This window comes from Pseudophryne corroboree, chromosome 6 (assembly GCF_028390025.1).
Source record: "Pseudophryne corroboree isolate aPseCor3 chromosome 6, aPseCor3.hap2, whole genome shotgun sequence".
NCBI lineage: Eukaryota > Metazoa > Chordata > Amphibia > Anura > Myobatrachidae > Pseudophryne > Pseudophryne corroboree.
This window is the reverse complement of record NC_086449.1, coordinates 79,356,132-79,381,236: the sequence shown is the minus strand read 5'-3', so window position 1 is coordinate 79,381,236 and position 25,105 is coordinate 79,356,132. Positions and strand designations below refer to the sequence as shown.

Sequence of the window (25,105 nt, the reverse complement as noted above, 5' to 3'; positions counted from 1 at the left end):
CAGGCTCCACAGATACTTCGTCCAACCAGGAATCTTCCTGGTGTGCCCTATGGCCAATCCACCCCTGATCAGGTCCAAGTCATCGATCCATAGGTACCTGATGTTATGTAACCAGAAGCTGCTATTGTATGTTAACAGAGAAGTAAAGTATCAGTAACAGTGACCAAAAAATGCACAATATTCCCCTAACATGGACAATTCATACACCAAGTGAAATAGAGTATTTTCATTCATCGCTCTTTATCCTCTGCCACATCACGTCTCCCATTGATGCTGCACATTTCTTTATTCATGTCTTTTCATGTGTAAAGCCAGGTGGTCAGAGCGGGCAAAGCTTCGCTGACAGAGTTGGCACTGGAAGGGGCGCACACCCGTGTGCTTACGTATATGTCGAATTAGCTCGTCTGAGCGGGCGAACTTCCAGCTACAACCTTCCCATTCACACACATAGGGCCTCTCTCCTGAAACACAATGTGATAATATTATCTTGTATCTCCCATATACCATGCAACAGGGGTAATAAGATACTCAGGAGCTGGGTTTCTGTAATAAGATGTTACAAGGGTAATAAGGCACTCAGGAGCTGGGTTTCTGTAATAAGATGTTACAGGGGTAATAAGACACTCAGGAGCTGGGTTGCTGTAATAAGATGTTACAGGGGTAATAAGACACTCAGGAGCTGGGTTACTGTAATAAGATGTTACAGGGGTAATAAGACACTCAGGAGCTGGGTTACTGTAATAAGATGTCACAGGGGTAATAAGACACTCAGGAGCTGGGTTTCTGTAATAAGATGTTACAGGGGTAATAAGACACTCAGGAGCTGGGTTACTGTAATAAGATGTTACAGGGGTAATAAGACACTCAGGAGCTGGGTTACTGTAATAAGATGTTACAGGGGTAATAAGACACTCAGGAGCTGGGTTACTGTAATAAGATGTCACAGGGGTAATAAGACACTCAGGAGCTGGGTTTCTGTAATAAGATGTTACAGGGGTAATAAGACACTCAGGAGCTGGGTTACTGTAATAAGATGTTACAGGGGTAATAAGACACTCAGGAGCTGGGTTACTGTAATAAGATGTCACAGGGGTAATAAGACACTCAGGAGCTGGGTTACTGTAATAAGATGTCACAGGGGTAATAAGACACTCAGGAGCTGGGTTACTGTAATATGATGTTACAGGGGTAATAAGACACTCAGGAGTTGGGTTACTGTAATAAGATGTTACAGGGGGAATAAGACACTCAGGAGCTGGGTTACTGTAATAAGGTGTTACAGGGGGAATAAGACACTCAGGAGCTGGGTCACTGTAATAAGATGTTACAGGGCTAATAAGACACTCAGGAGCCGGGTTACTGTAATAAGACGTTACAGGGGTAATAAGACACTCAGGAGTTGGGTTACTGTAATAAGATGTTACAGGGGTATAATAAGACACTCAGGAGCTGGGTTACTGTAATAAGATGTTACAGGGGTAATAAGACACTCTGGAGCTAGGTTACTGTAATAAGGTGTTACAGGGGTAATAAGACACTCAGGAGCTGGGTCACTGTAATAAGATGTTACAGGGGTAATAAGACACTCAGGAGCTGGGTTACTGTAATAAGATGTTACAGGGGGAATAAGACACTCAGGAGCTGGGTCACTGTAATAAGATGTTACAGGGGTAATAAGACACTCAGGAGCCGGGTTACTGTAATAAGACGTTACAGGGGTAATAAGACACTCAGGAGTTGGGTTACTGTAATAAGATGTTACAGGGGTATAATAAGACACTCAGGAGCTGGGTTACTGTAATAAGATGTTACAGGGGTAATAAGACACTCAGGAGCTGGGTTACTGTAATAAGATGTTACAGGGGTAATAAGGCACTCAGGAGCTGGGTTAATGTTATAACATGTTACAGGCGTAATAAGACAGTCAGGAGCTGGGTTGCTGTAATAAGATGTTACAGGGGTAATAAGACACTCAGGAGCTGGGTTACTGTAATAAGATGTTACAGGGGTAATAAGACACTCAGGAGCTGGGTACTGTAATAAGATGTTACAGGGGTAATAAGACACTCAGGAGCTGGGTTACTGTTATAAGATGTTACAGGGAGAATAAGATACTCAGGAGCTGGGTGTCTGTAATAAGATGTTACAAGGGTAATAAGGCACTCAGGAGCTGGGTTACTGTAATAAGATGTTACAGGGGTAATAAGACACTCAGGAGCTGGGTTACTGTAATAAGATGTTACAGGGGTAATAAGATACTCAGGAGCTGGGTTACTGTAATAAGATGTTACAGGGGTAATAAGATACTCAGGAGATGGGTTGCTGTAATAAGATGTTACAGTGGTAATAAGACACTCAGGAGCTGGGTTACTGTAATAAGGTGTTACAGGGGTAATAAGACACTCATGAGCTGGGTTACTGTAATAAGACGTTACAGGGGTAATAAGACACTCAGGAGCTGGGTTACTGTAATAAGATGTTACAGGGGTAATAAGACACTCAGGAGCTGGGTTACTGTAATAAGATGTTACAGGGGTAATTAGACACTCAGGAGCTGGGTACTGTAATAAGATGTTACAAGGGTAATAAGACACTCAGGAGCTGGGTTACTGTAATAAGATGTTACAGGGGTAATAAGACACTCAGGAGCTGGGTTACTGTGATAAGATGTTACAGGAGTAATAAGACACTCAGGAGCTGGGTTACTGTAATAAGATGTTACAGGGTTAAAAAGACACTCAGGAGCTGGGTTACTGTAATAAGATGTTACAGGGGGAATAAGACACTCAGGAGCTGGGTTACTGTAATAAGATGTTACAGGGGTAATTAGACACTCAGGAGCTGGGTACTGTAATAAGATGTTACAGGGGTAATAAGACATTCAGGAGCTGAGTTACTGTAATAAGATGTTACAGGGGTAATAAGACATTCAGGAGCTGAGTTACTGTAATAAGATGTTACAGGGGTAATAAGACATTCAGGAGCTGAGTTACTGTAATAAGATGTTACAGGGGTAATGAGACATTCAGGAGCTGAGTTACTGTAATAAGATGTTACAGGGGGAATAAGACACTCAGGAGCTGGGTTACTGTAATAAGATGTTACAGGGGTAATAAGACACTCAGGAGCTGGGTTACTGTAATAAGATGTTACAGGGGTAATAAGACACTCAGGAGCTGGGTTACTGTAATAAGATGTTACAGGGTTAAAAAGACACTCAGGAGCTGGGTTACTGTAATAAGATGTTACAGGGGGAATAAGACACTCAGGAGCTGGGTTACTGTAATAAGATGTTACAGGGGGAATAAGACACTCAGGAGCTGGGCAATTAATGAAACACTGGGCAATTAGTGAATTGTATTGTTTATGGAAAGAAACATATACATACTCCCAGCCCTGTTGTATCCCCATATACTGCTCTTACCAGTGTGTGTACGGATATGTGCTTTCAAATGTGAGCTCTTGGCGTAAGATTTTACACATCCATAGTAAGTACAGCTATAGTATGTGATGCTTTTCTTTGATGTTCGGTTGCTCTTCTTGCTCTTCATCCCCTTTGCCGGTACTGAAAATGATTGAGGGCTAGATGAGGTGGTAGATTGTGAGTATATATGGTGGCAGAAGGTCCTTGGTAAAATTGGAACCGGGTACATGGAGAAGTGGTCACTGGGAAGAACAGTTGACTTTAGGTCTGGCTTAGACATCAGGGTGTACACATACCCCATAGTCTCTTGTACGTTGTAAGCACCACTCTCTAGGCAGTGGCCAGATTGGTCATGATTTGTTGATTCCCCAGTTACCGTCACTATACTTTCTTCTGGCCTGGTATAAACCTCTGCTGTGGTTGTAGGGACAAAGGACAAAGGATCTGTCTGACTGTCTTCAGAGGAAATAAATGGTGGATTGAACATGTCAGACTGGCACATATCTGTGAACGTCTGCAGCTGGCATCGGGTGGCAGGTGCCTGGGGGGTGTCACTGGCACTTGCGCAGGACTCTGGAAAGTTAGTTTGCAGAAAATCCAGGTCCCAATAGGAGTCTTCCCTTTTGCTGTGAGAAATAGGGCCGTCCAGGAGAGCAGAGATCAAAGGAAATCTGTCTGGGTGCTCGGTAATGGTCCCTGTGACCGTCAGTGGGGCTGGAGGATTCCAGACCTGCAAGGTTGGGACAAACATGGCTGTCAAGAAAATTCCACACCATTGTGTCTGCTGTTTTTCCACATACAACCGAGACCCGACATACATCCCAGCACCATTCTTAAAGATCCCTAACTACCTACCAGTACACCTTTAGGTACATATTTTACAATAGGTTTCCTTTGAGGACTAAACACATTGCTCTTCTTGCCCTGCATGACCAATAGCAGCAAACCTCAATCCTCCTCTACTATTCCTATACTCCCCACATGCCCCTTACTTCCCTGCTGTTCCAGTACTCCCCACTGGCCCCATACTCCTCTACTGTTCCTGTACTCCCCACTGGCCCCATACTCCTCTACTGTTCCTGTACTCCCCACTGGCTCTATACTCCTCTACTGTTCCTGTACTCCCCACTGGCCCCATACTCCTCTACTGTTCCTGTACTACCCACTGGCTCTATACTCCTTTACTGTTCCTGTACTCCCAACTGGCCCCATACACCTCTACTGTTCCTGTACTCCCCACTGGCTCTATACTCCTTTACTGTTCCTGTACTCCCAACTGGCCCCATATTCCTCTACTGTTCCAGTACTCCCCACTGGCCCCATACACCTCTACTGTTCCTGTACTCCCCACTGGCTTTATACTCCTCTACTGTTCCTGTACTCCCAACTGGCCCCATAATCCTCTACTGTTCCTGTACTCCCAACTGGCCCCATACTCACCTACTGTTCCTGTACTCCCCACTGGCTCTATACTCCTTTACTGTTCCTGTACTCCCAACTGGCCCCATATTCCTCTACTGTTCCTGTACTCCCCACTGGCCCCATACTCCTCTACTGTTCCTGTACTCCCCACTGGCTCTATACTCCTTTACTGTTCCTGTACTCCCAACTGGCCCCATACTCCTCTACTGTTCCTGTACGCCCCACTGGCCCCATACTCCTCTACTGTTCCTGTACTCCCCACTGGCTTTATACTCCTCTACTGTTCCTGTACTCCCAACTGGCCCCATACACCTCTACTGTTCCTGTACTTCCCACTGACTCTACGCTCCTCTACTGTTCCTGTACTCCCCACTGGCCCAATACTCCTCTACTGTTCCTGTACTCCCCACTGGCTCTATACTCCTCTACTGTACTGGCCCCATACTCCTCTACTGTTCCTGTACTCCCCACTGGCCCCATACTCCTCTACTGTTCCTGTACTCCCCACTGGTCCCATACTCCTCTACTGTTCCAGTACTCCCCACTGGCTCTATACTCCTTTATTGTTCCTGTACTCCCAACTGGCCCCATACACCTCTACTGTTCCTGCACTCCCAACTGGCCCCATACACCTCTACTGTTCTTGTACTTCCCACTGACTCTATGCTCCTCTACTGTTCCTGTACTCCCCACTGGCCCCATACTCCTCTACTGTTCCAGTACTCCCCACTGGCTCTATACTCCTCTACTGTTCCTGTACTCCCCACTGGCTCTATACTCCTCTACTGTTCCTGTACTCCCAACTGGCCCCATACTCACCTACTGTTCCTGTACTCCCCACTGGCCCCATACTCCTCTACTGTTCCTGTACTCCCAACTGGCCCCATACTCACCTACTGTTCCTGTACTCCCAAATGGCTCTATACTCCTTTACTGTTCCTGTACTCCCAACTGGCCCCATTTTCCTCTACTGTTCCTGTACTCCCAACTGGCCCCATACTCCTCTACTGTTCCTGTACTCCCAACTGGCCCCATACTCACCTACTGTTCCTGTACTCCCCACTGGCTCTATACTCCTTTACTGTTCCTGTACTCCCAACTGGCCCCATATTCCTCTACTGTTCCTGTACTCCCCACTGGCCCCATACTCCTCTACTGTTCCTGTACTCCCCACAGGCTCTATACTCCTTTACTGTTCCTGTACTCCCAACTGGCCCCATACTCCTCTACTGTTCCTGTACGCCCCACTGGCCCCATATTCCTCTACTGTACCTGTACTCCCCACTGGCTTTATACTCCTCTACTGTTCCTGTACTCCCAACTGGCCCCATAATCCTCTACTGTTCCAGTACTCCCCACTGGCTCTATACTCCTCTACTGTTCCTGTACTCCCCACTGGCTCTATACTCCTCCACTGTTCCAGTACTCCCCACTGGCCCCATACTCCTCTACTGTTCCTGTACTCCAAACTGGCCCCATACTCACCTACTGTTCCTGTACTCCCCACTGGCTCTATACTCCTTTACTGTTCCTGTACTCCCAACTGGCCCCATATTCCTCTACTGTTCCTGTACTCCCAACTGGCCCCATACTCCTCTACTGTTCCTGTACTCCCAACTGGCCCCATACTCACCTACTGTTCCTGTACTCCCCACTGGCTCTATACTCCTTTACTGTTCCTGTACTCCCAACTGGCCCCATATTCCTCTACTGTTCCTGTACTCCCAACTGGCCCCATACTCCTCTACTGTTCCTGTACTCCCAACTGGCCCCATACTCACCTACTGTTCCTGTACTCCCCACTGGCTCTATACTCCTTTACTGTTCCTGTACTCCCAACTGGCCCCATATTCCTCTACTGTTCCTGTACTCCCCACTGGCCCCATATTCCTCTACTGTTCCTGTACTCCCAACTGGCCCCATACTCCTCTACTGTTCATGTACTCCCAACTGGCCCCATACTCACCTACTGTTCCTGTACTCCCCACTGGCTCTATACTCCTTTACTGTTCCTGTACTCCCAACTGGCCCCATATTCCTCTACTGTTCCTGTACTCCCAACTGGCCCCATACTCCTCTACTGTTCCTGTACTCCCAACTGGCCCCATACTCACCTACTGTTCCTGTACTCCCCACTGGCTCTATACTCCTTTACTGTTCCTGTACTCCCAACTGGCCCCATATTCCTCTACTGTTCCTGTACTCCCAACTGGCCCCATACTCCTCTACTGTTCCTGTACTCCCAACTGGCCCCATACTCACCTACTGTTCCTGTACTCCCCACTGGCTCTATACTCCTTTACTGTTCCTGTACTCCCAACTGGCCCCATATTCCTCTACTGTTCCTGTACTCCCCACTGGCCCCATATTCCTCTACTGTTCCTGTACTCCCAACTGGCCCCATACTCCTCTACTGTTCATGTACTCCCAACTGGCCCCATACTCACCTACTGTTCCTGTACTCCCCACTGGCTCTATACTCCTTTACTGTTCCTGTACTCCCAACTGGCCCCATATTCCTCTACTGTTCCTGTACTCCCCACTGGCCCCATACTCCTCTACTGTTCCTGTACTCCCAACTGGCCCCATACTCCTCTACTGTTCCTGTACTCCCCACTGGCTCTATACTCCTTTACTGTTCCTGTACTCCCAACTGGCCCCATATTCCTCTACTGTTCCTGTACTCCCAACTGGCCCCATACTCCTCTACTGTTCCTGTACTCCCAACTGGCCCCATACTCACCTACTGTTCCTGTACTCCCCACTGGCTCTATACTCCTTTACTGTTCCTGTACTCCCAACTGGCCCCATATTCCTCTACTGTTCCTGTACTCCCCACTGGCCCCATACTCCTCTACTGTTCCTGTACTCCCAACTGGCCCCATACTCCTCTACTGTTCCTGTACTCCCCACTGGCTTTATACTCCTCTACTGTTCCTGTACTCCCAACTGGCCCCATACTCCTCTACTGTTCCTGTACTCCCCACTGGCTCTATACTCCTTTACTGTTCCTGTACTCCCAACTGGCCCCATACTCCTCTACTGTTCCTGTACGCCCCACTGGCCCCATACTCCTCTACTGTTCCTGTACTCCCCACTGGCTTTATACTCCTCTACTGTTCCTGTACTCCCAACTGGCCCCATACACCTCTACTGTACTGGCCCCATACTCCTCTACTGTTCCTGTACTCCCCACTGGCTCTATACTCCTCTACTGTACTGGCCCCATACTCCTCTACTGTTCCTGTACTCCCCACTGGCCCCATACTCCTCTACTGTTCCAGTACTCCCCACTGGTCCCATACTCCTCTACTGTTCCTGTACTCCCCACTGACTCTATGCTCCTCTACTTTTCCTGTACTCCCCACTGGCTCTATACTCCTCTACTGTACTGGCCCCATACTCCTCTACTGTTCCTGTACTCCCCACTGGCTCTATACTCCTCTACTGTACTGGCCCATACTCCTCTACTGTTCCTGTACTCCCCACTGGCCCCATACTCCTCTACTGTTCCTGTACTCCCCACTGGTCCCATACTCCTCTACTGTTCCTGTACTCCCCACTGGTCCCATACTCCTCTACTGTTCCTGTACTCCCCACTGGTCCCATACTCCTCTACTGTTCCAGTACTCCCCACTGGCTCTATACTCCTCTACTGTTCCTGTACTCCCCACTGGCTCTATACTCCTCTACTGTTCCAGTACTCCCCACTGGCTCTATACTCCTTTACTGTTCCTGTACTCCCAACTGGCCCCATACACCTCTACTGTTCCTTAACTTCCCACTGGCCCCATAGTTCTCTACTGGATCTGTCAGTAACGCGTGGTGGGGTGAGGCAGGTGAGGCAGAGCCTTTCCTGTCATACTTACGTTTAAACCCGAGTTTTGATTGAATAAAGTATATGAAATATACTGTACTAATAATTTGTATGAAATATCTTCTTTGCATTATTCTAATAATTTTTATAGCCCAAACTCTGGAGTAAAAAGTCTATGGCTCACTGCTTATCTTTTCAGCACATCTCTGATCAAAACTCACCAAATTCCCAGGAGTTTATACTGCTGTACCTGTGTATAATGCCCAGATGTACCATTTGGCATATATATTGCATGGGAATATGGCTCTGGGGTTAGCCAGTGCCTCCTGAGCCATTTAGCTCGCCGCACATCCCCGGTACCTGTACTCCCCACTGGCTCTATACTCCTCTACTGTTCCTGCACTCCCCACTGGCCCCATACTCCCCTACTGTACCTGTACTCTACACTGGCTCTATACTCCTCTACTGTACTGGCCCCATACTCCTCTACTGTTCCTGTACTCCCCACTGGCCCCATACTCCTCTACTGTTCCTGTACTCCCCACTAGCTCTATACTCCTCTACTGTTCCTGTACTCCCCACTGGCCCCATACTCCCCTACTGTACCTGTACTCTCCACTGGCTCTATACTCCTCTACTGTTCCTGTACTCCCCACTAGCTCTATACTCCTCTACTGTTCCTGTACTCCCCACTGCCCCATACTCCCCTACTGTACCTTTACTCCCCACTGGCCCCATACTCACCTACTGTTCCTGTACTCTCCACTGGCTCTATACTCCTCTACTGTTCCTGTACTCCCCACTGGCCCCATACTCCCCTACTGTACCTGTACTCTACACTGGCTCTATACTCCTCTACTGTACTGGCCCCATACTCCTCTACTGTTCCTGTACTCCCCACTGGCCCCATACTCCTCTACTGTTCCTGTACTCCCCACTAGCTCTATACTCCTCTACTGTTCCTGTACTCCCCACTGGCCCCATACTCCCCTACTGTACCTGTACTCTCCACTAGCTCTATACTCCTCTACTGTTCCTGTACTCCCCACTGGCTCTATACTCCTCTACTGTTCCTGTACTCCCCACTGGCCCCATACTCCTCTACTGTTCCTGCACTCCCCACTGGCCCCATACACCCCTACTGTTCCTGTACTCCCCACTGGCCCCATACTCACCTACTGTTCCTGTACCCCCACTGGCCCCATACTCACCCTACTGATCCTGCACTGCCCACTGGCCCCATACTCCTTTAGTGTTCCTGTACTCCTTACTGGCCCCATACTCACCCTACTGTTCCTGTACTGCACACTGGCCCCATATTCCCTAGTGTTCCTGTACTCCCCACTGGCCCCATACTCTCCTACTGTTCCATTACTCCACACTGGCCCCATACTCTCCTACTGGTCCTGACTTCCTGTACTACCCACTGGCCCCATACTCCTCTACTGTTTCTGTACTCCCACTGACCCCTCCCTCCCCTACTATTCCTGTACTCACCACTGGCCAAATACTCCTCTACTGTCCCTATACTGCCCCCAGGCCCCATACTTCTGTACTGTTCATGTACTCACCACTGGCCCCATACTCCCCTACTGTTTCTGTACTCTCCACTGACCTCATACTCCCCTACAGTTCATGTACTCCCCACTGGCCCCATACTCCCCTACTGTTCCTGTACTCCCCACTGGCCCCATACTCCCCTACTGTTCCTGTACTCCCCACTGGCCTTATACTCCCCTACTGTTTCTGTACTCCCCACTGGCCCCATACTCCCCTACTGTTCATGTACTCACCACTGGCCCCATACTCCCCTACTGTTTCTGTACTCCCCACTGGCCCCATACTCCCCTACTGTTCCTGTACTCCCCACTGGCCTTATACTCCCCTACTGTTTCTGTACTCCCCACTGGCCCCATACTCCCCTACTGTTCATGTACTCACCACTGGCCCCATACTCCCCTACTGTTTCTGTACTCCCCACTGGCCCCATACTGTTCCTGTACTCCCCACTGGCTTCATACTCCCCTACTGTTCCTGTACTCCCCACTGGCCCCATACTTCCCTACTGTTCCTGTACCTCCCACTGGCCTCATACTCCCCTACTTTTCCTGTACTCCCCACTGACCTCATACTCTCCTACTTTTCCTGTACTCCCCACTGGCCTCATACTCCCCTACTATTCCCCGACTGCCCGCTGGCCCCAACAATTTCCCTAAGTCACTACTTCAAAGAGCTCATTGGCAGGTAATAGAGCAGGGTTATTTAACATGGGCTGTGAAACTACACATCCCAGCATGTCCTGCCACAGTATTAGCATGCCTTGATAGCAAAACTGGTGCATGGCATGCTGAGATGTGTAGTTCCACAGCAGCTGGAGGGCTACATGTTGAATTCCCCAGGGAATAGATGGTCTCAGAAAATAACATAAATGATTAACATAATTGTAGAAAAGCTGTTGCACAAGTTACAGCAATCATACAGCAAGCACACAGCAATCATACAGCAACCATACAGCAAACACACAGCAATCATACAGCAAGCACACAGCACTCATATAGCAAGCACACAGCAATCATCCAGCAAGCACACAGCAAGCACACAGCAATCACACAGAAATCATACAGCAAGCATGCAGCAATCATACAGCAAGCACAGAGCAATCATGCAGCAAGCACAGAGCAATCATACAGTAAGCATAAGCAATCATACAGCAATCATACAGTAATCATACAGCAAGCACACAGCAATCATACAGCAATCATACAGCAAGCATGCAGCAATCATACAGAAAGCACAGAGCAATCATGCAGCAAGCACACAGCAATCATACAGCAAGCATGCAGCAATCATACAGCAAGCACACAGCAGTCATACAGCAAGCACAGAGCAATCATGCAGCAAGCACACAGCAATCATACAGCAATCATACAGTAATCATACAGCAAGCACACATCACTCATACAGCAATCATACAGCAAACAGCAATCGCACAGCAATCACACAGCAAGCACACAGCAATCACACAGCAATCGTACAGCAATCACACAGCAATCACACAGCAATCATACAGCAAACAGCAATCGCACAGCAATCACACAGCAAGCAAACAGCAATCACACAGCAATCGTACAGCAATCACACAGCAATCACACAGCAATCATACAGCAAGCATACAGCAATCATACAGCAAACAGCAATCGCACAGCAATCACACAGCAAGCACACAGCAATCACACAGCAATCGTACAGCAATCACACAGCAATCACACAGCAATCATACAGCAAACAGCAATCGCACAGCAATCACACAGCAAGCAAACAGCAATCACACAGCAATCGTACAGCAATCACACAGCAATCACACAGCAATCATACAGCAAGCATACAGCAAGCATACAGCAATCATACGGTAAGCATACAGCAATCATACAGCAAGTTTACAGCAAGCACACAGCAAGCATACAGCAAGCACACAGCAAGCATACAGCAAGCACAGAGCAATCATGCAGCAATCATACAGCAAGCATGCAGCGTGCATACAGACAGACAGGGAACGCTTGGAGGGGAAGGCACTTACCTGAGTATTATCATACAGCATGTGACTTTGATAGTTGCAGGAAGCTAATGCCATAACTAGTGTTTCATATATATCAGTGTTGCTTATTATAAGTTCCTCTATTCTGTATTTCAGTCAGTTATATCAGCTAGTGAGGGGACGACTCGCAGAAAATATTTTTTTTTCTTTTTTTTTTTCAAGAAGTTTTGGAGACTTTAAAGCCATCTTCTGATAGGCTGGAAACTGTGACATGTCCCCGCCCTCCCCTTTCCTTTCATCTCCCCTTCTTCTCTTAGTGGCTGTGTCACCAATTTAACACTGATGACATTGCATTTTGCTGTATGGCTGGGATGATAAGAGGCGCTGATTAGTACATGGCATGAATGAGTAGTAGGACAAAGCTGGTCCGTTAATAAAAATATACCCTAATCATGCCCGGAAGTAGGGCAAAATCTGAAGGCAGCCGCATGGAATTCATATTTTAAGTTAATTAGCTGTGGGGGTGTCATTTTCCTACTTGTTCCTAGCACTAATATATCTGGTTATGAGTCTGCCTGTAATGATGTTATGGGGTGAATGACTGGAAAATAAGTTTTTATACAGTGCTAAAACATAAAGGTCCAGATTCAGGGTAAGATACAATTCTGTGCACGGAGAGTGTCTTGCTGCACGCACTTTGGAACCGAACCAGTTTAAGGGCCTAATTCAGATCTGATCGCAGCAGCAAACTTGTTAGCAGATGAGCAATACCATGTGCACTGCAGGTGGGGCAGATATAACATGTGCAGAGAGCGTTAGATTTGGGTGGGTTATTTTGTTTCTGTGCAGGGTAAATGCTGGCTGCTTTATTTTTACACTGCAATTTGGATTTCAGATTGAACTCACCCCACCCAAACCTACCTCTCTCTGCACATGTTATATCTGCCCCCCCCCCCCCCCCCATCCCTGCAGTGCACAGAGTCCACTGCACTTGCGCAGATCACCAGTTATATGGTGCTTGCGCCTTGTTCCTGGGACTTCTCTACTGTGCATGCCCAAATCATCTGGAAAATAATTTTATTCTTCAACAAATTGGACCTTTGTACAGCAATCATGTGAGGCTGGGGGGATGCGGTCACTATACCGATGCCGGAATCTCGCCTGATGGACAGCCCGACAGTCGGCATGCCGACTGATAGGGACTATTCCCACTCGTGGGTGTCTACTCCTTTCCTTTCCCCCCACGCCGACCCGGCTGGGGGAGTAGCTGTAGCTGTGCCACATTATGCCATGCTCAGAGTTGGTAGGATTTGGCATTACGTGGCCCTAACCTCTGGGTCCAGTAGGGGTCACATCACTTATTCTCCAGTAGTTCTGTCACTGTTTTGTCATCGATTTGAAAAACTATCAGTGTATATGGAGGATTCTTTTACTATAGGGATCAACATTGTTATGTCATCAGTCATTCACAGTGAAAAGCATACAGAGCCCATACACTGGTAACATCTATTGGGCGGGATGTATTAACATACATCGCTGCCCCTCGCCGGTTACCGCAGCGATGTTGATCGCATATGTACTAACATATGCGATCAACATCGCGATGCGGTGACAGAGGCCCCCCGTGATACCTGTTAGGTGATCTGCGGGGGGTCTCCGTCACCTCCCAGGGGTCCCCACACTGGCTAGATGCCGGGAAGCAGCAGCAGGCTGCTCCCGGCGCCTCCTCCTCCCCCCTGCAGCCGGAAGGACGTCCGGCAGCGTTGCTAGGGGGAGGAGGAGACTACCGTCCGGGTCCAGGGCAACCTGGAGGAAGGTATGCCAGGGGGGAGGGGGGGAGGCGTCTGCGGCGGGTTGCGGCGGTCGGCGAAAAGAAGCCCATAGGCTTCTATAGGGTATCGCCATCCCGAGATGGCAATACCCTGGACGTTTTCGGCGGTTAGGGTGTTAGTAAATATGAAATGCGGTAAAACCCCAGTTTTCGGGGGTTTTACCGCATTTTTGCTTTAGTACATCCCGCCCATTGTGCCTTATTCAGGTTTGTCAGCAAACTAAAAAAGCACATTAATGGGCAAAACCATGTGTAGTGCAGGTGGGGCAGATGTAACATGTGCAGAGCGAGTTAGATTTTGGTGGGGTGTGTTCAAATTGAAATCTAAAATGCAGTGTAAAAATAAAGCAGCCAGTATTTACCCTGCACAGAAACAATATAACCCACTCAAATCGAACTCTCTCTGCACATCTTATTTCTGCCCCACCTGCAGTGTACATGGGCCCTCATTCTGAGTTGTTCGCTCGGAAAAAAATTTAGCATCGCAGCGTTTTTCTGCTTAGTGCGCATGCGCAATGTCCGCACTGCGACTGCGCCAAGTAAATTTGCTATGCAGTTAGGATTTTTACTCACAGCTTTTTCTTCGCTCAGGCGATCGTAGTGTGATTGACAGGAAGTGGGTGTTTCTAGGCGGAAACAGGCCGTTTTATGGGCGTGTGGGAAAAAACGCTACCGTTTCCGGAAAAAACGCAGGAGTGGCTGGAGAAACGGGGGAGTGTCTGGGCGAACGCTGGGTGTGTTTATGACGTCAAACCAGGAACGACAAGCACTGAACTGATCGCAGATGCCGAGTAAGTCTGAAGCTACTCTGAAACTGCTAAGAAGTTTGTAATCGCAAAATTGCGAATACGTCGTTCGCAATTTTAAGATGCTAAGATTCACTCCCAGTAGGCGGCAGCTTAGCATGAGCAACTCTGCTAAAATCGCCTTGCGAGCGAACAACTCGGAATGACCTCCTTGGTATTGTCCATTAGCTAACAAATGAGCTGCTGCGATCAGGTCTGAATTAGGCCCTATGTGCAGTGCAGGTGGGGCAGGTGTAACATGTGCAGACAAAATTAGATTTGGGTGGGGTGTGTTCAAACTGAAATCTAAACTACACTGTGAAAATAAAGCAGCCAGTATTTACCCTGCACAAAAACAATATAACCCACCCAAATCTAACTCTCTCTGCACATGTTTCATCTGCCCCACCTGCAGTGCAACATGGGTTCGCTAACAAACCTAAATAACCCCCGCAGTCTATGAAATATCATGTTATATCCCCATAAATTGTGTATTGTGTCATTCTCTGCCCTGTACACATCACGTATTCAGCACATTGCTCCCAGTGTGCCTGGTGGACAGATTTAAGGGGGAGTGAGATAAAGAGCCCGCTGCTGTTATCTTTTACATTATACAGTAAACACATGCAATACATGAATACTGATAACACAGAATGACGTTGGACAGGGGAGAAGGACCAATACTATATTTTTTTTAATACTTCTACCATACTGAAGAAAATACTTAAGTTGTGGCTCATACATTACAGTGTAACAAGTGCTACAATATAACATATCAATTATTATGTTATCCTCTGGTACCAATAATTGTGATGTATAATTGTTGATAGTAGCACTTTCTTCCTGGTTACATTGTTCTAGATTTTCAGGCTGCAGGAAATATGTAAGCTAACAATATTTTTAATTGTAACATAATGAACATTGATGTTAGGTAGCCAACAGTAATATTGGGGGTCATTCCGACCCGATCGCTGCAGTTTATCACAGCACAGCGATCGGGTCAGAATTGCGCATGCCGGATGCCCGAAGTCCGTTGTTCAGTGGCGATCGCCTCTGCCTGATTGACGCAGGGTGGGAGGGGGCTGGACGGCGTTTAGGGGGCGCGGTCCGGCCAACGCAGACATGGCCGGACCGCTGGGGGGCGGACCTCAGCGGCGGCATGACATCTCACGCTGCGCTGGCCGGGAGTTACTCCACAAATACAAAAGCATCGCTGCTGTGTGGTGCTTTTGTATTTGTGCAGGGGGGGGGGGGGGGCGGACTGACATGTGGGGCGGACTAGCCCTGTGCTGGGCGTCCCCCCGCATGTCAGGGAAGATGATCGTGGCTGTGCTGAATTTAAATCAACTCGGAATGACCCCCATTGACTCATAATTCTGGTCTTGTGAGAGCCACTCATTTTGTAATCACAAATTAGTATATTGTTTGTGCAATTGGACTCGGGTACAAACTTTATTTTGTTGAAAGTAATGGAGTAGTGGAGTGGTGGGGTCTAAGGAGGCAATGTGCTAATTGTACCTATCTCAGCGCTACGGAACAGCGATGATGGATATCTTAGCGCAGTATTGCAAACAGTCATACAGGATCAATGGCGCATGTGCAAAAATGTCTGGCGGCGGCAGGACTGGTAAGTAACACATAGCACCATGCTCACAGGGTACAGGAAAAGATTGAATACAAAGCACATGAGGGAGGTGCGGCCGAACAAGGAGGAATATACATCCATCAGCCACAACATTTAAACCAGCCGACTAATATTGTGTAGGACCCCCTCCTGCCCAGACTCGTTGAGGCATGGACTCCATAAGACCTCTGAAGGTGTCCTGTGGTATCTGGCATCTTAGCAGCAGGTCCATTAAGTCTTGTTGTGAGGTGGGGCCTTCATGGCTTCATGGCTCGGACTTGTTTTTCCAACACATCTCACAGATGCTAGATCGGATAGAGATCTGGGCAATTTGGAGGCCAAGCTGAACTCTTTGTCATGTTCTCCAAACCATTCCTAAGCAATATTTGCAATGTGGCTGGGTACATTATCCTGCAGAGGCCACTGCAATCAGGTAATAACGTTGCCATGATGAGGTGTACTTGTTTAGGTAGATGGGTGGCACACATTGGCATAGCTATAATGGGTGCAGTGTTTGCAGTGCACACAGCCCCCTGGTACCAGGGGGATCCACACCACACACACTGTACCCATGTTTAAATACTTACCTTTCCGTAGTCCTGAGTCAGCACTGCAGCTGAAGCAAAACAAATCACTGGGAAACTGGTCGCCACGCATGCTCTGTAGTGATCAGTCACCAGAACATGGAGGGAGCCATGTCTCCGGAGACCTTCTAATGCACAATTCTAGAGTCTATGGCACCGTAGAGAGGAGGGGGCCCATACGGAGTCTGCACATGGGCCTCCTCCTCTGTTAATCTGCCCCTTGTGGCTCATGTCAAAGTAACATCCATATGCATGCCAGGATCCAAGGTTATCCTGCAGAACATTGTCCAGAGCCTCACACTGTCTCCTCTGGCTTACCATCTTCCCATAGTGCATCTTGGTGCCACCTCTTCCCCAGGTAAGTGACGCACAGGCACCGGGTTGTCTACATGGTGTCAAAGAAAATGTGATTCATCAGACCAGGCCACCTTCTTCTATTGCTCCATGGTCCAGTTCTGACGCTCATATGCCCATTGTAGGTGCATTCAGCAGTAAACAGAGGTCAGCATGGGTGCTGTGACCAGTCAGTGGCTATGCAGCCCCATATGCAACAAGGTGTAATGCTCTGTGTGTTCTGACACTTTGCTATCACAGCCTGCATTAACTTTTTCTGCAATTTGTGCTACTCTTTTATTCCCAACTAGCGTTTGCCTGCAGCTTTGCTCGCATGGATGTCTGTTATTGCTCTGCGGAACTAATTTTACAAAGACAGTAGTGCCATCTAATATTGTGATGTACATTTTATATTGTACACACTGATCATACAACTTACCATTTGGAAAATTGTTAGTATAAGTGGTATACGTGGTAAAATGGGTGTAGTATGGTATGCCAGCAGCCGGGATCCTGGCGGCCAGCATACCGGCGCTAGAATCTCGACCGCCGGCATACCGACAGCTGGCCAAGTGCAAATAAGCCCCTTGTGGGCTCACTGCAGGCATGGTGGCGCGCTACGTGCGCTACACTATTTATTCTCCCTCCAGGGGAGTTGTGGACCCCCAAGAGGGAGAATAGGTGTCGGTATGTCGGGTGTCAGGATTCCGGCGCCGGTATACTGAGCGCCAGGATCCCAACAGCCGGCATACTGAGCACTACCCGGTATAAACACAGTCTCACCTATGCCACATCCCCGTAGAGTATTTCTGTCCCAGTTAGATTCCTCGGCATAGCAGTCACCTTAAGAGCCTAATTCAGATCTGTTCGCTCACTAGCTATTTTTTGCAGCACTGTGAACAGATAGTCGCCGCCTATAGGGGAGTGTATATTTGCTGTGCAAATGTGCAATCGCATGTGCAGCTGAGCAGTACAAAAACAGTTTGTGCAGTTTCTGAGTAGCTCTGACCTTACTCAGCCACTGCGATCACTTCAGCCTATTCGAGCCCGTAATTGACGTCAGACACCCGCCCTGCAAACGCCTCGATACGCCTTCGTTTTTCCAAACACTCCCAGAAAACGGTCAGTTGACACCCACAAACGCCCTCTTCCTGTCAATCACCTTGCGTTCGGCTGTGCGAGTGGATTCTTTGCTAGAACCAGTGCACAGCAACGATCCGCTTTGTATAAGTTCGACGCACCTTCGCATTGCGGTGCATATGCATGTGCAGTAGTTACCTGATCACTGCGCAGCAAAAAACGCTAGCGAGCGAACAGATCTGAATTAGGCCCAATGTCGGGTTCCTTTACATTACTTGGACGGAGTTCCCCAGAAGATGATTGGAACACCAACTTTCAGTGCGCCAAGTGTCAAGCGTCTGTTTTTTCCTTTATTTCTCCTATCTGATGTCATACCCCAGTTTTTTTCTAAGTCACTAAGCTATACAATAGTGAAAATGCGATCCAAATTCATAGTTCTTGCGTGATGCTGGAACGAACAGACAGAAAAAATTCTGACAACTTTTTTTTCGTCTCTATAGTTCATAAACAGTCCCTAGAACAGGCTTTTTCAACCAGTGTGCCGTGGCACACTAGTGTGCCGCGACCAGTTGCAAGGTGTGCCGCGGAGCCAGAGCAGCTTCCTGCACCTTCAGAGTGAACTGTTGGCCCGGGCTTTTCTTAGAGGATCAGAAGTGCTCCAACTGTGACCTATGCCTTGAAAACGCGGCGGTGTGATATCATAGGTCACGGACGCTGCGTCTCACCAGCCAGCTCACCCGCCTGCCTACACATCTTCCAGTTCCTGCCTGCATACACAGCTTTCCTTGCCCACCCACATCCACACCTGCCCGACTGCCCACTGCTCAGTATTCGCAGCAACCCACTATAAACAACCCCGCCACTGAGCAGTGCCGTAACTAGGCATTTTAGCGCTGTGTGCAAGAAACGATAGTGGCGCCCCCCCCCAATGTAAGATAGGGGCAGTGCGCGCCGTGGGCGCGCAAAATTTTTTTATAGGGGCGTGGCTTAATGGGGAAGGGGCGTGGCCACAAAATAATAGCAATTCATACTACGGTGCACAGTAGTCTACATTATTCAAATTACGCTGCACAGTAGCACCCCTTTTATACATTACAATAGACAGCGTCCCCCTTTTTACACATTACAGCAGCCAGTCCCCCTTTTTACACATTGCGGCAGCTAGTCCCCCTTTTTACACATTGCAGCAGCCAGGCCCCCTTTTTACACATTGCGGCATCCAGGCCCCCTTTTTACACATTGCGGCAGCCAGTCCACCTTTTTACACATTGCGGCATCCAGGCCCCCTTTTTACACATTACGGCAGCCAGTCCCCCTTTTTACACATTGCGGCAGCCAGTCCCCCTTTTTACACATTGCGGCATCCAGGCCCCCTTTTTACACATTGCGGCAGCCAGTCCCCCTTTTTACACATTGCGGCAGACAGTCACCCTTTTTACACATTGCGGCATCCAGGCCCCCTTTTTACACATTACGGCAGCCAGTCCCCATTTTTACACATTGCGGCAGCCAGTCCCCCTCTTTACACATTGCGGCATCCAGTCCCCCTTTTTACACATTGCGGCAGCCAGTCCCCATTTTTACTATTGCGGCATCCAGGACCCCTTTTTACACATTGCGGCAGACGGGACCCCATTTTACACATTGCGGCAGCCGGGACCCCATTTTACACATTGCGGCAGACGAGACCCCATTTTACACATTGCGGCAGACGAGACCCCATTTTACACATTGCGGCAGACGGTGAGAGAGAGAGAGAGAGAGAGAGAGAGAGAGAGAGAGAGAGAGAGGGGGATTTACTTACCTTCTCCCCGCTGACAGGCTCCTCGTGCAGCTTCCTCTCGGTGCAGGCTGTGTGAGGTGAGAAGGAGGAGGAGGGAGGGGGAGCAGGGAGCAGCAGCAGCGCTATTTGATTGGTAGTAAGCGCCGCTGCAGCATCCCCCTCTCCTCCTGTATTGGTTGCCTGGCGCTGCTGTGGATGCTGGGGAACCGCATCCCAGCATCCTTAGCAGCGCCGGGCAGCCAATACAGGAGGAGAGGGGGATGCTGCAGCGGCGCTTACTACCAATCAAATAGCGCTGCTGCGGCTCACTGCTCCCCCTCCTTCCTCCTCCTTCTCTCCGCTGCCCGGCGCTGGTCCTCTTCTCCCTACACAGCGGGGCGCACGGCGCAGACTTCGGCGGCATGTAATGAGTCAATTTGACTCATTACATGCCGCTGGCCGTTGCGCCCTCAGGGCAACTGCGCTGTGTGCCAAGCCCCCTTGGCACACACGTAGTTACGGCCCTGCCACTGAGAGACAGGGAGGAGGACAGCTGACCGGTAGAGGCTAATATTTGTTATTTTATTTCTCCTGTGGGGAACAATAGGATTTATGTGGGGAAAATAAGGATTTATGGATTTATGGGGGGAATAATGTGAATAATTCATGTGGGGAGCAATAGGATTTATGTGGGGAGAAACATGATTGTTTTATGTGGGGAGCAATAGGATTTATGTGGGGAGCAACAGGATTTATGTGGGGAGCAATGTGATTGTTTTTTCTGTGTAGGCCTATGTATTGTGTTGTTGTTTTTTTTACTGTGAGGGCCAATGTGTGTTTTTGTTTTTTTTCTGTGGGGAACTGATGGTGTGCCTTGGCAATTTTATAATATTGTTCGGTGTGCCGCGAGTAAAAAAAGGTTGAAAATCACTGCCCTAGAAGTATATTTAAAAAAAAAAATGCTATGTACAAACTCAACCTTTAGGGGGATATCCAATTATCCCCGGTAAAACATTGGGTCCGAAAAACGGACTTTTTTCTGACTTTTTTCCGATGTTTCACCGATATAATTTTTTTACAGGCTATCCAGATGGATCGCCTGTAAAAAAAAAAAAACCCATCTCCCGAAAACACACAGGTTCAGTGAAACCTGTGTGTTTTCGTGTGAAACAGCCCCATTTTCGGACGAAAACAGGCTGTTTCCGGGGATTCTGCTTCGCCTGCCGGAGGCAGGTGAAACAAAATCCCAGATAAGCCGGCGCGTGCTGCAGCTTATCGGGGCTAATTAGCTAGCCCCCGGCGGGACAATTAGCCCCGGTAATTTACCGGGCTAATTGGATATCCCCCTTACAGTTTTATTATATACGTAGATTGTAAAGTTTAATGTAATATGGTGGTGCTATATAAGTTTTAACAAATGAATAAAATAGTAATGTGTGTGACTAAAGCCCAGATTTCTCAAGCCTTGGAGAGTGATTAACTGCACGGTGATAAAGTACCAACCAATCAGCTCCCAACTGTCATGTTACAGGCTGTGTTTGAGAAATGACACTTGGGAGCTGATTGGTTGGTACTTTGTCACAGTGCACTTAATCATGCTCCAAGGCTTGAGAAATCTGGGCTTCCGTCTCTATACAGCATTTGCCAATATGGCAGTTCTGTATAAATAAATGATACACAAAGTCTGCAATAATGACCCCAGTTAAGGGACATACAAATCAACTGTCCAAGACTTAATTTCTTCCTGTAATTATGTAATATCGCTATAAGGTTGGTGGAGTGTGATTGTACCTGTGGTTCAGTCGTTTTGTGATCGGCAGTATCCCATCTTCAGCGATGTCGAGGCCAGCAACGATTCTTCGCGTCACCTGTAACTGTGTCCTGTGGGACAGAAGGACCAGGAGAGCCCCGGGAGGACAACCCAAACACGGTGTGCTTAAGGACCACTATACAGGGATACGGTGACAACCATTTATTACACTGAAAATATCAGTCACCGCTATAACTCGCTCGTCATTTAGAGCAATTGCATAGGTTGAACATCATTATCATACTCTACTTCTTTCCCTGTTTATAACAGTGTTCACAGTTTAGATATCTCAAAAGTATAACTATGACTGGATCAAACAATCAAATATATCACATGCAGCATTTAATCATGAGGATATGTTTATTGTTTACCCGCTTCAAGCGTTTTAAGGCAAGGAATGCCCTGGCAGTCGACTTAACACACTACCCACTTTGTCCACAGGAGGGCGCTACACGCCGTACTATAAGGTTCGGTTCTTGCGCCTTAACTGGCGTTAGGTCAATGTCCCCTTTAATTGGAAGAACACCTGCATGTCAATAATGGTCTCCTTGAAGAAGTCAGTGGACGTAAGGTAAGTATTGGTACCATAGGGTGGTGACTTTATAAACAATACTGGCCCTGGGAGAAGAGCATGGGGCACAAGTTCGTGCGGAATGTTCCGATGTAGTAAAGGCACACCTAGGGAGGGTTCTGGATTGGGGTGTGTTCCGGGCAGGGGCGTCCCCCTTTCCACCCAAGATATATTGTTGCAGACGGACCCCCAAATACGTGAATGGGCAGTAGCGGAGGTGTGATGGGGTACATATATCAATGTTGGGGTGAGGACCAGTCACTGTGGGGCCATGACATCGAGGAGAAAAGGGGGGCCGCACATGAGGGTACCTGATTGAGTTGCTGGCTCCTGCCAGTCACGTCTACTTGCAGCCCTCAGTTCGGTCCCCTTGACCGGGTGTCCGCTTGTCTGCTCCCTGTTCCTCCAGCGCCGGGCTGAGGAGGCTGCCTGCAGTGTCGTCACCAAGGGGGGAAGGCTGACGGGAGGCTCCGGCTCTCTCCCGTACTTGGGCGCGGCTGTGATGAGCGGCTTAGCGCTGACGCGGCTCCGTCTCTGCTCCCCGCATGGCTGCTCTCCTTCCTCACCTCCAGCGGGTCTCTGTTCGCAGCAGCAGCGGCTTCCCGTCCGTCCCCGCTAGCCGCGTCCTCACCCGCTCTCCTTGTACAGCGGCCGCTGGCTGTCCCGCGCTCCGGTCTCCTGGCTCTGCTCAGCACCCACGACGGACCTCTCTCCTCCTCTCTTGCCCCGGTTCTCCACACTGTTCCTGCCTCCTTTTCCTCGTGCCTTTTTCTCCTCCAATCCCCAGGGCTCCAGAGATTCCCGCTCCCTGGCATCCGGCGGGCTGTCCTGGGTCCCAGTGCCCCAACTGTTGACAGGCACCAGGTAGGGAGTTTAACCCTGTCAGTGCCTGCAAAACAACAGGCTCTTTAAGCAGTGCTGACTACAGTTAGGGCGGCATGGGGTTACAGCAGGGGCACCCCAATCGTGGGTACCACATGTTCCCCTGGTGGAAAAATGCGTGTCCTCATGCATTTAGTAGTATGACAAAGTCTCTAACATGAGTCTCCTAATTCAAAAATAACGCTAAACCAGTGCAAACAAATCAGGTATAAACATACAGTGGAAACAGTCAGCATCTTACTCTCTATACCTTAAAGGCGGGACGCCTTGTGTGCTACGTCCCGACCTTCTGGCCTCAACTACAGGGAAGCCTAACTAGGTTAGGCCGATCCAGGCTTTCAACAGGCCTGTCGGACACCGGGTCTGGAGCTACGGATGGGGCTGAATGCGGCGGTGGTAGGCCACCCATAAACACTAAGAGCTCCATGGGATCGTGTAAGGGTATGCCCCCCAGGGTCTCCCGTCCTTCGACCACAGGTGGATCTGCGCACGTCGGCAACTCTACGGTACAGAGCTTGCGTTGGTCTCTTGGCACCACGCTGACTGGACCTTCCAGGCCCCGATGGATCTTGTAGGTGTATCGTTCGCCCTCAGGGACACTGACCACGATGTATGGGCAACTCTCCCACATAGCGTCAAGCTTGCTGGTGCGGTGGTTTCGTTTCTTCCAGACAAGGTCTCCAGCCTGTAATGCTTCCGGTCGGATGTGGGTATTGTAGTTCATCTCCTGGCGATGCTGGACATGCTCCACTCTTTTTGTTACAATTTCTCAGGCAGCTTCTATCCTCCGCTGGTGCTCACAGACCCAGTCAGTCTTTGGGTCGACGGGAGGGTCTACAGCAGGGACTAATTCCAGGTCCTGTGGTAATTTGCCTCGTCAGCCAAACATGAGGTAGTACGGCGTGAAGCCGGTAGAGCAATGTTCAGTGTTGTTGTAGAGATAGGTTAATTCGGGGAGTACGGTCGGCCACTTGGTGCGATCTTCTGCCGCCAGGTTCCAGAGCATCCCGATGAGGGTCTGGTTAGTTCGTTCACACAATACATTCCCTTGCGGGTGGTAGGCTGTTGTCCGAGCTTTTCGACAGCCGTAGTAGGAACACAGTTCGTGAAACAACTGTGACTCAAAGGCAGGGCCTTGGTCGGTCAAGATGCAGTCTGGATACCCATAGGGCCTGGCAAAGTGCTTCAAAAACAGTTCGGCAGTGGTTTTAGCAGTGAGGTCTTTGGCCGGGACTGCTACTAGGAATTTACTGTAATGGTCCGTTATCGTAAGGGCATACAGATGTCCATTGGTGCTAGGCTCCAATTTCACATGGTCCAGGGCAACGATTTGTAGTGGATGTTGGCTCGTAATGGGATGCATAGGGTCCTTTTGGGTAGCGTCGGCCTGCCTTTTCCTTGTGCATGAAACACAGTCACGGCACCATCTTTCTACATCTTCTCGCATGCCCACCCAGAAATACCGTGTGCGTAGGATGGCTTCAGTCTTTTGAGTGCTGAAGTGCCCGGATTTGTCATGGTAGGCCGTGAGCAGAAGAGTGGCTGGATCTTTAGAGACAACCCCTTGAGTGACTGGCTGGTGAGTACTCGGATTCGTGCTGGTACGCACTAGGATTCCCTCCTCCAGGTGAATGCGGTCCCTATG

General features: G+C 48.9%; 1 protein-coding gene across 1 annotated transcript; it reads right to left on the bottom strand.

The window, feature by feature from the left end:
• Positions 1-285: 285 nt before the first annotated feature.
• KLF1 (KLF transcription factor 1) lies at positions 286-20,419 on the bottom strand (the record flags this gene model as incomplete). The annotated part of the gene is made up of 3 exons (XM_063929763.1): positions 286-461; positions 3,425-4,154; positions 20,240-20,419. Coding segments are annotated over 3 exons (1,086 nt in total), but the record flags the coding sequence as incomplete, so codon positions are not given.
• Positions 20,420-25,105: the final 4,686 nt, after the last annotated feature.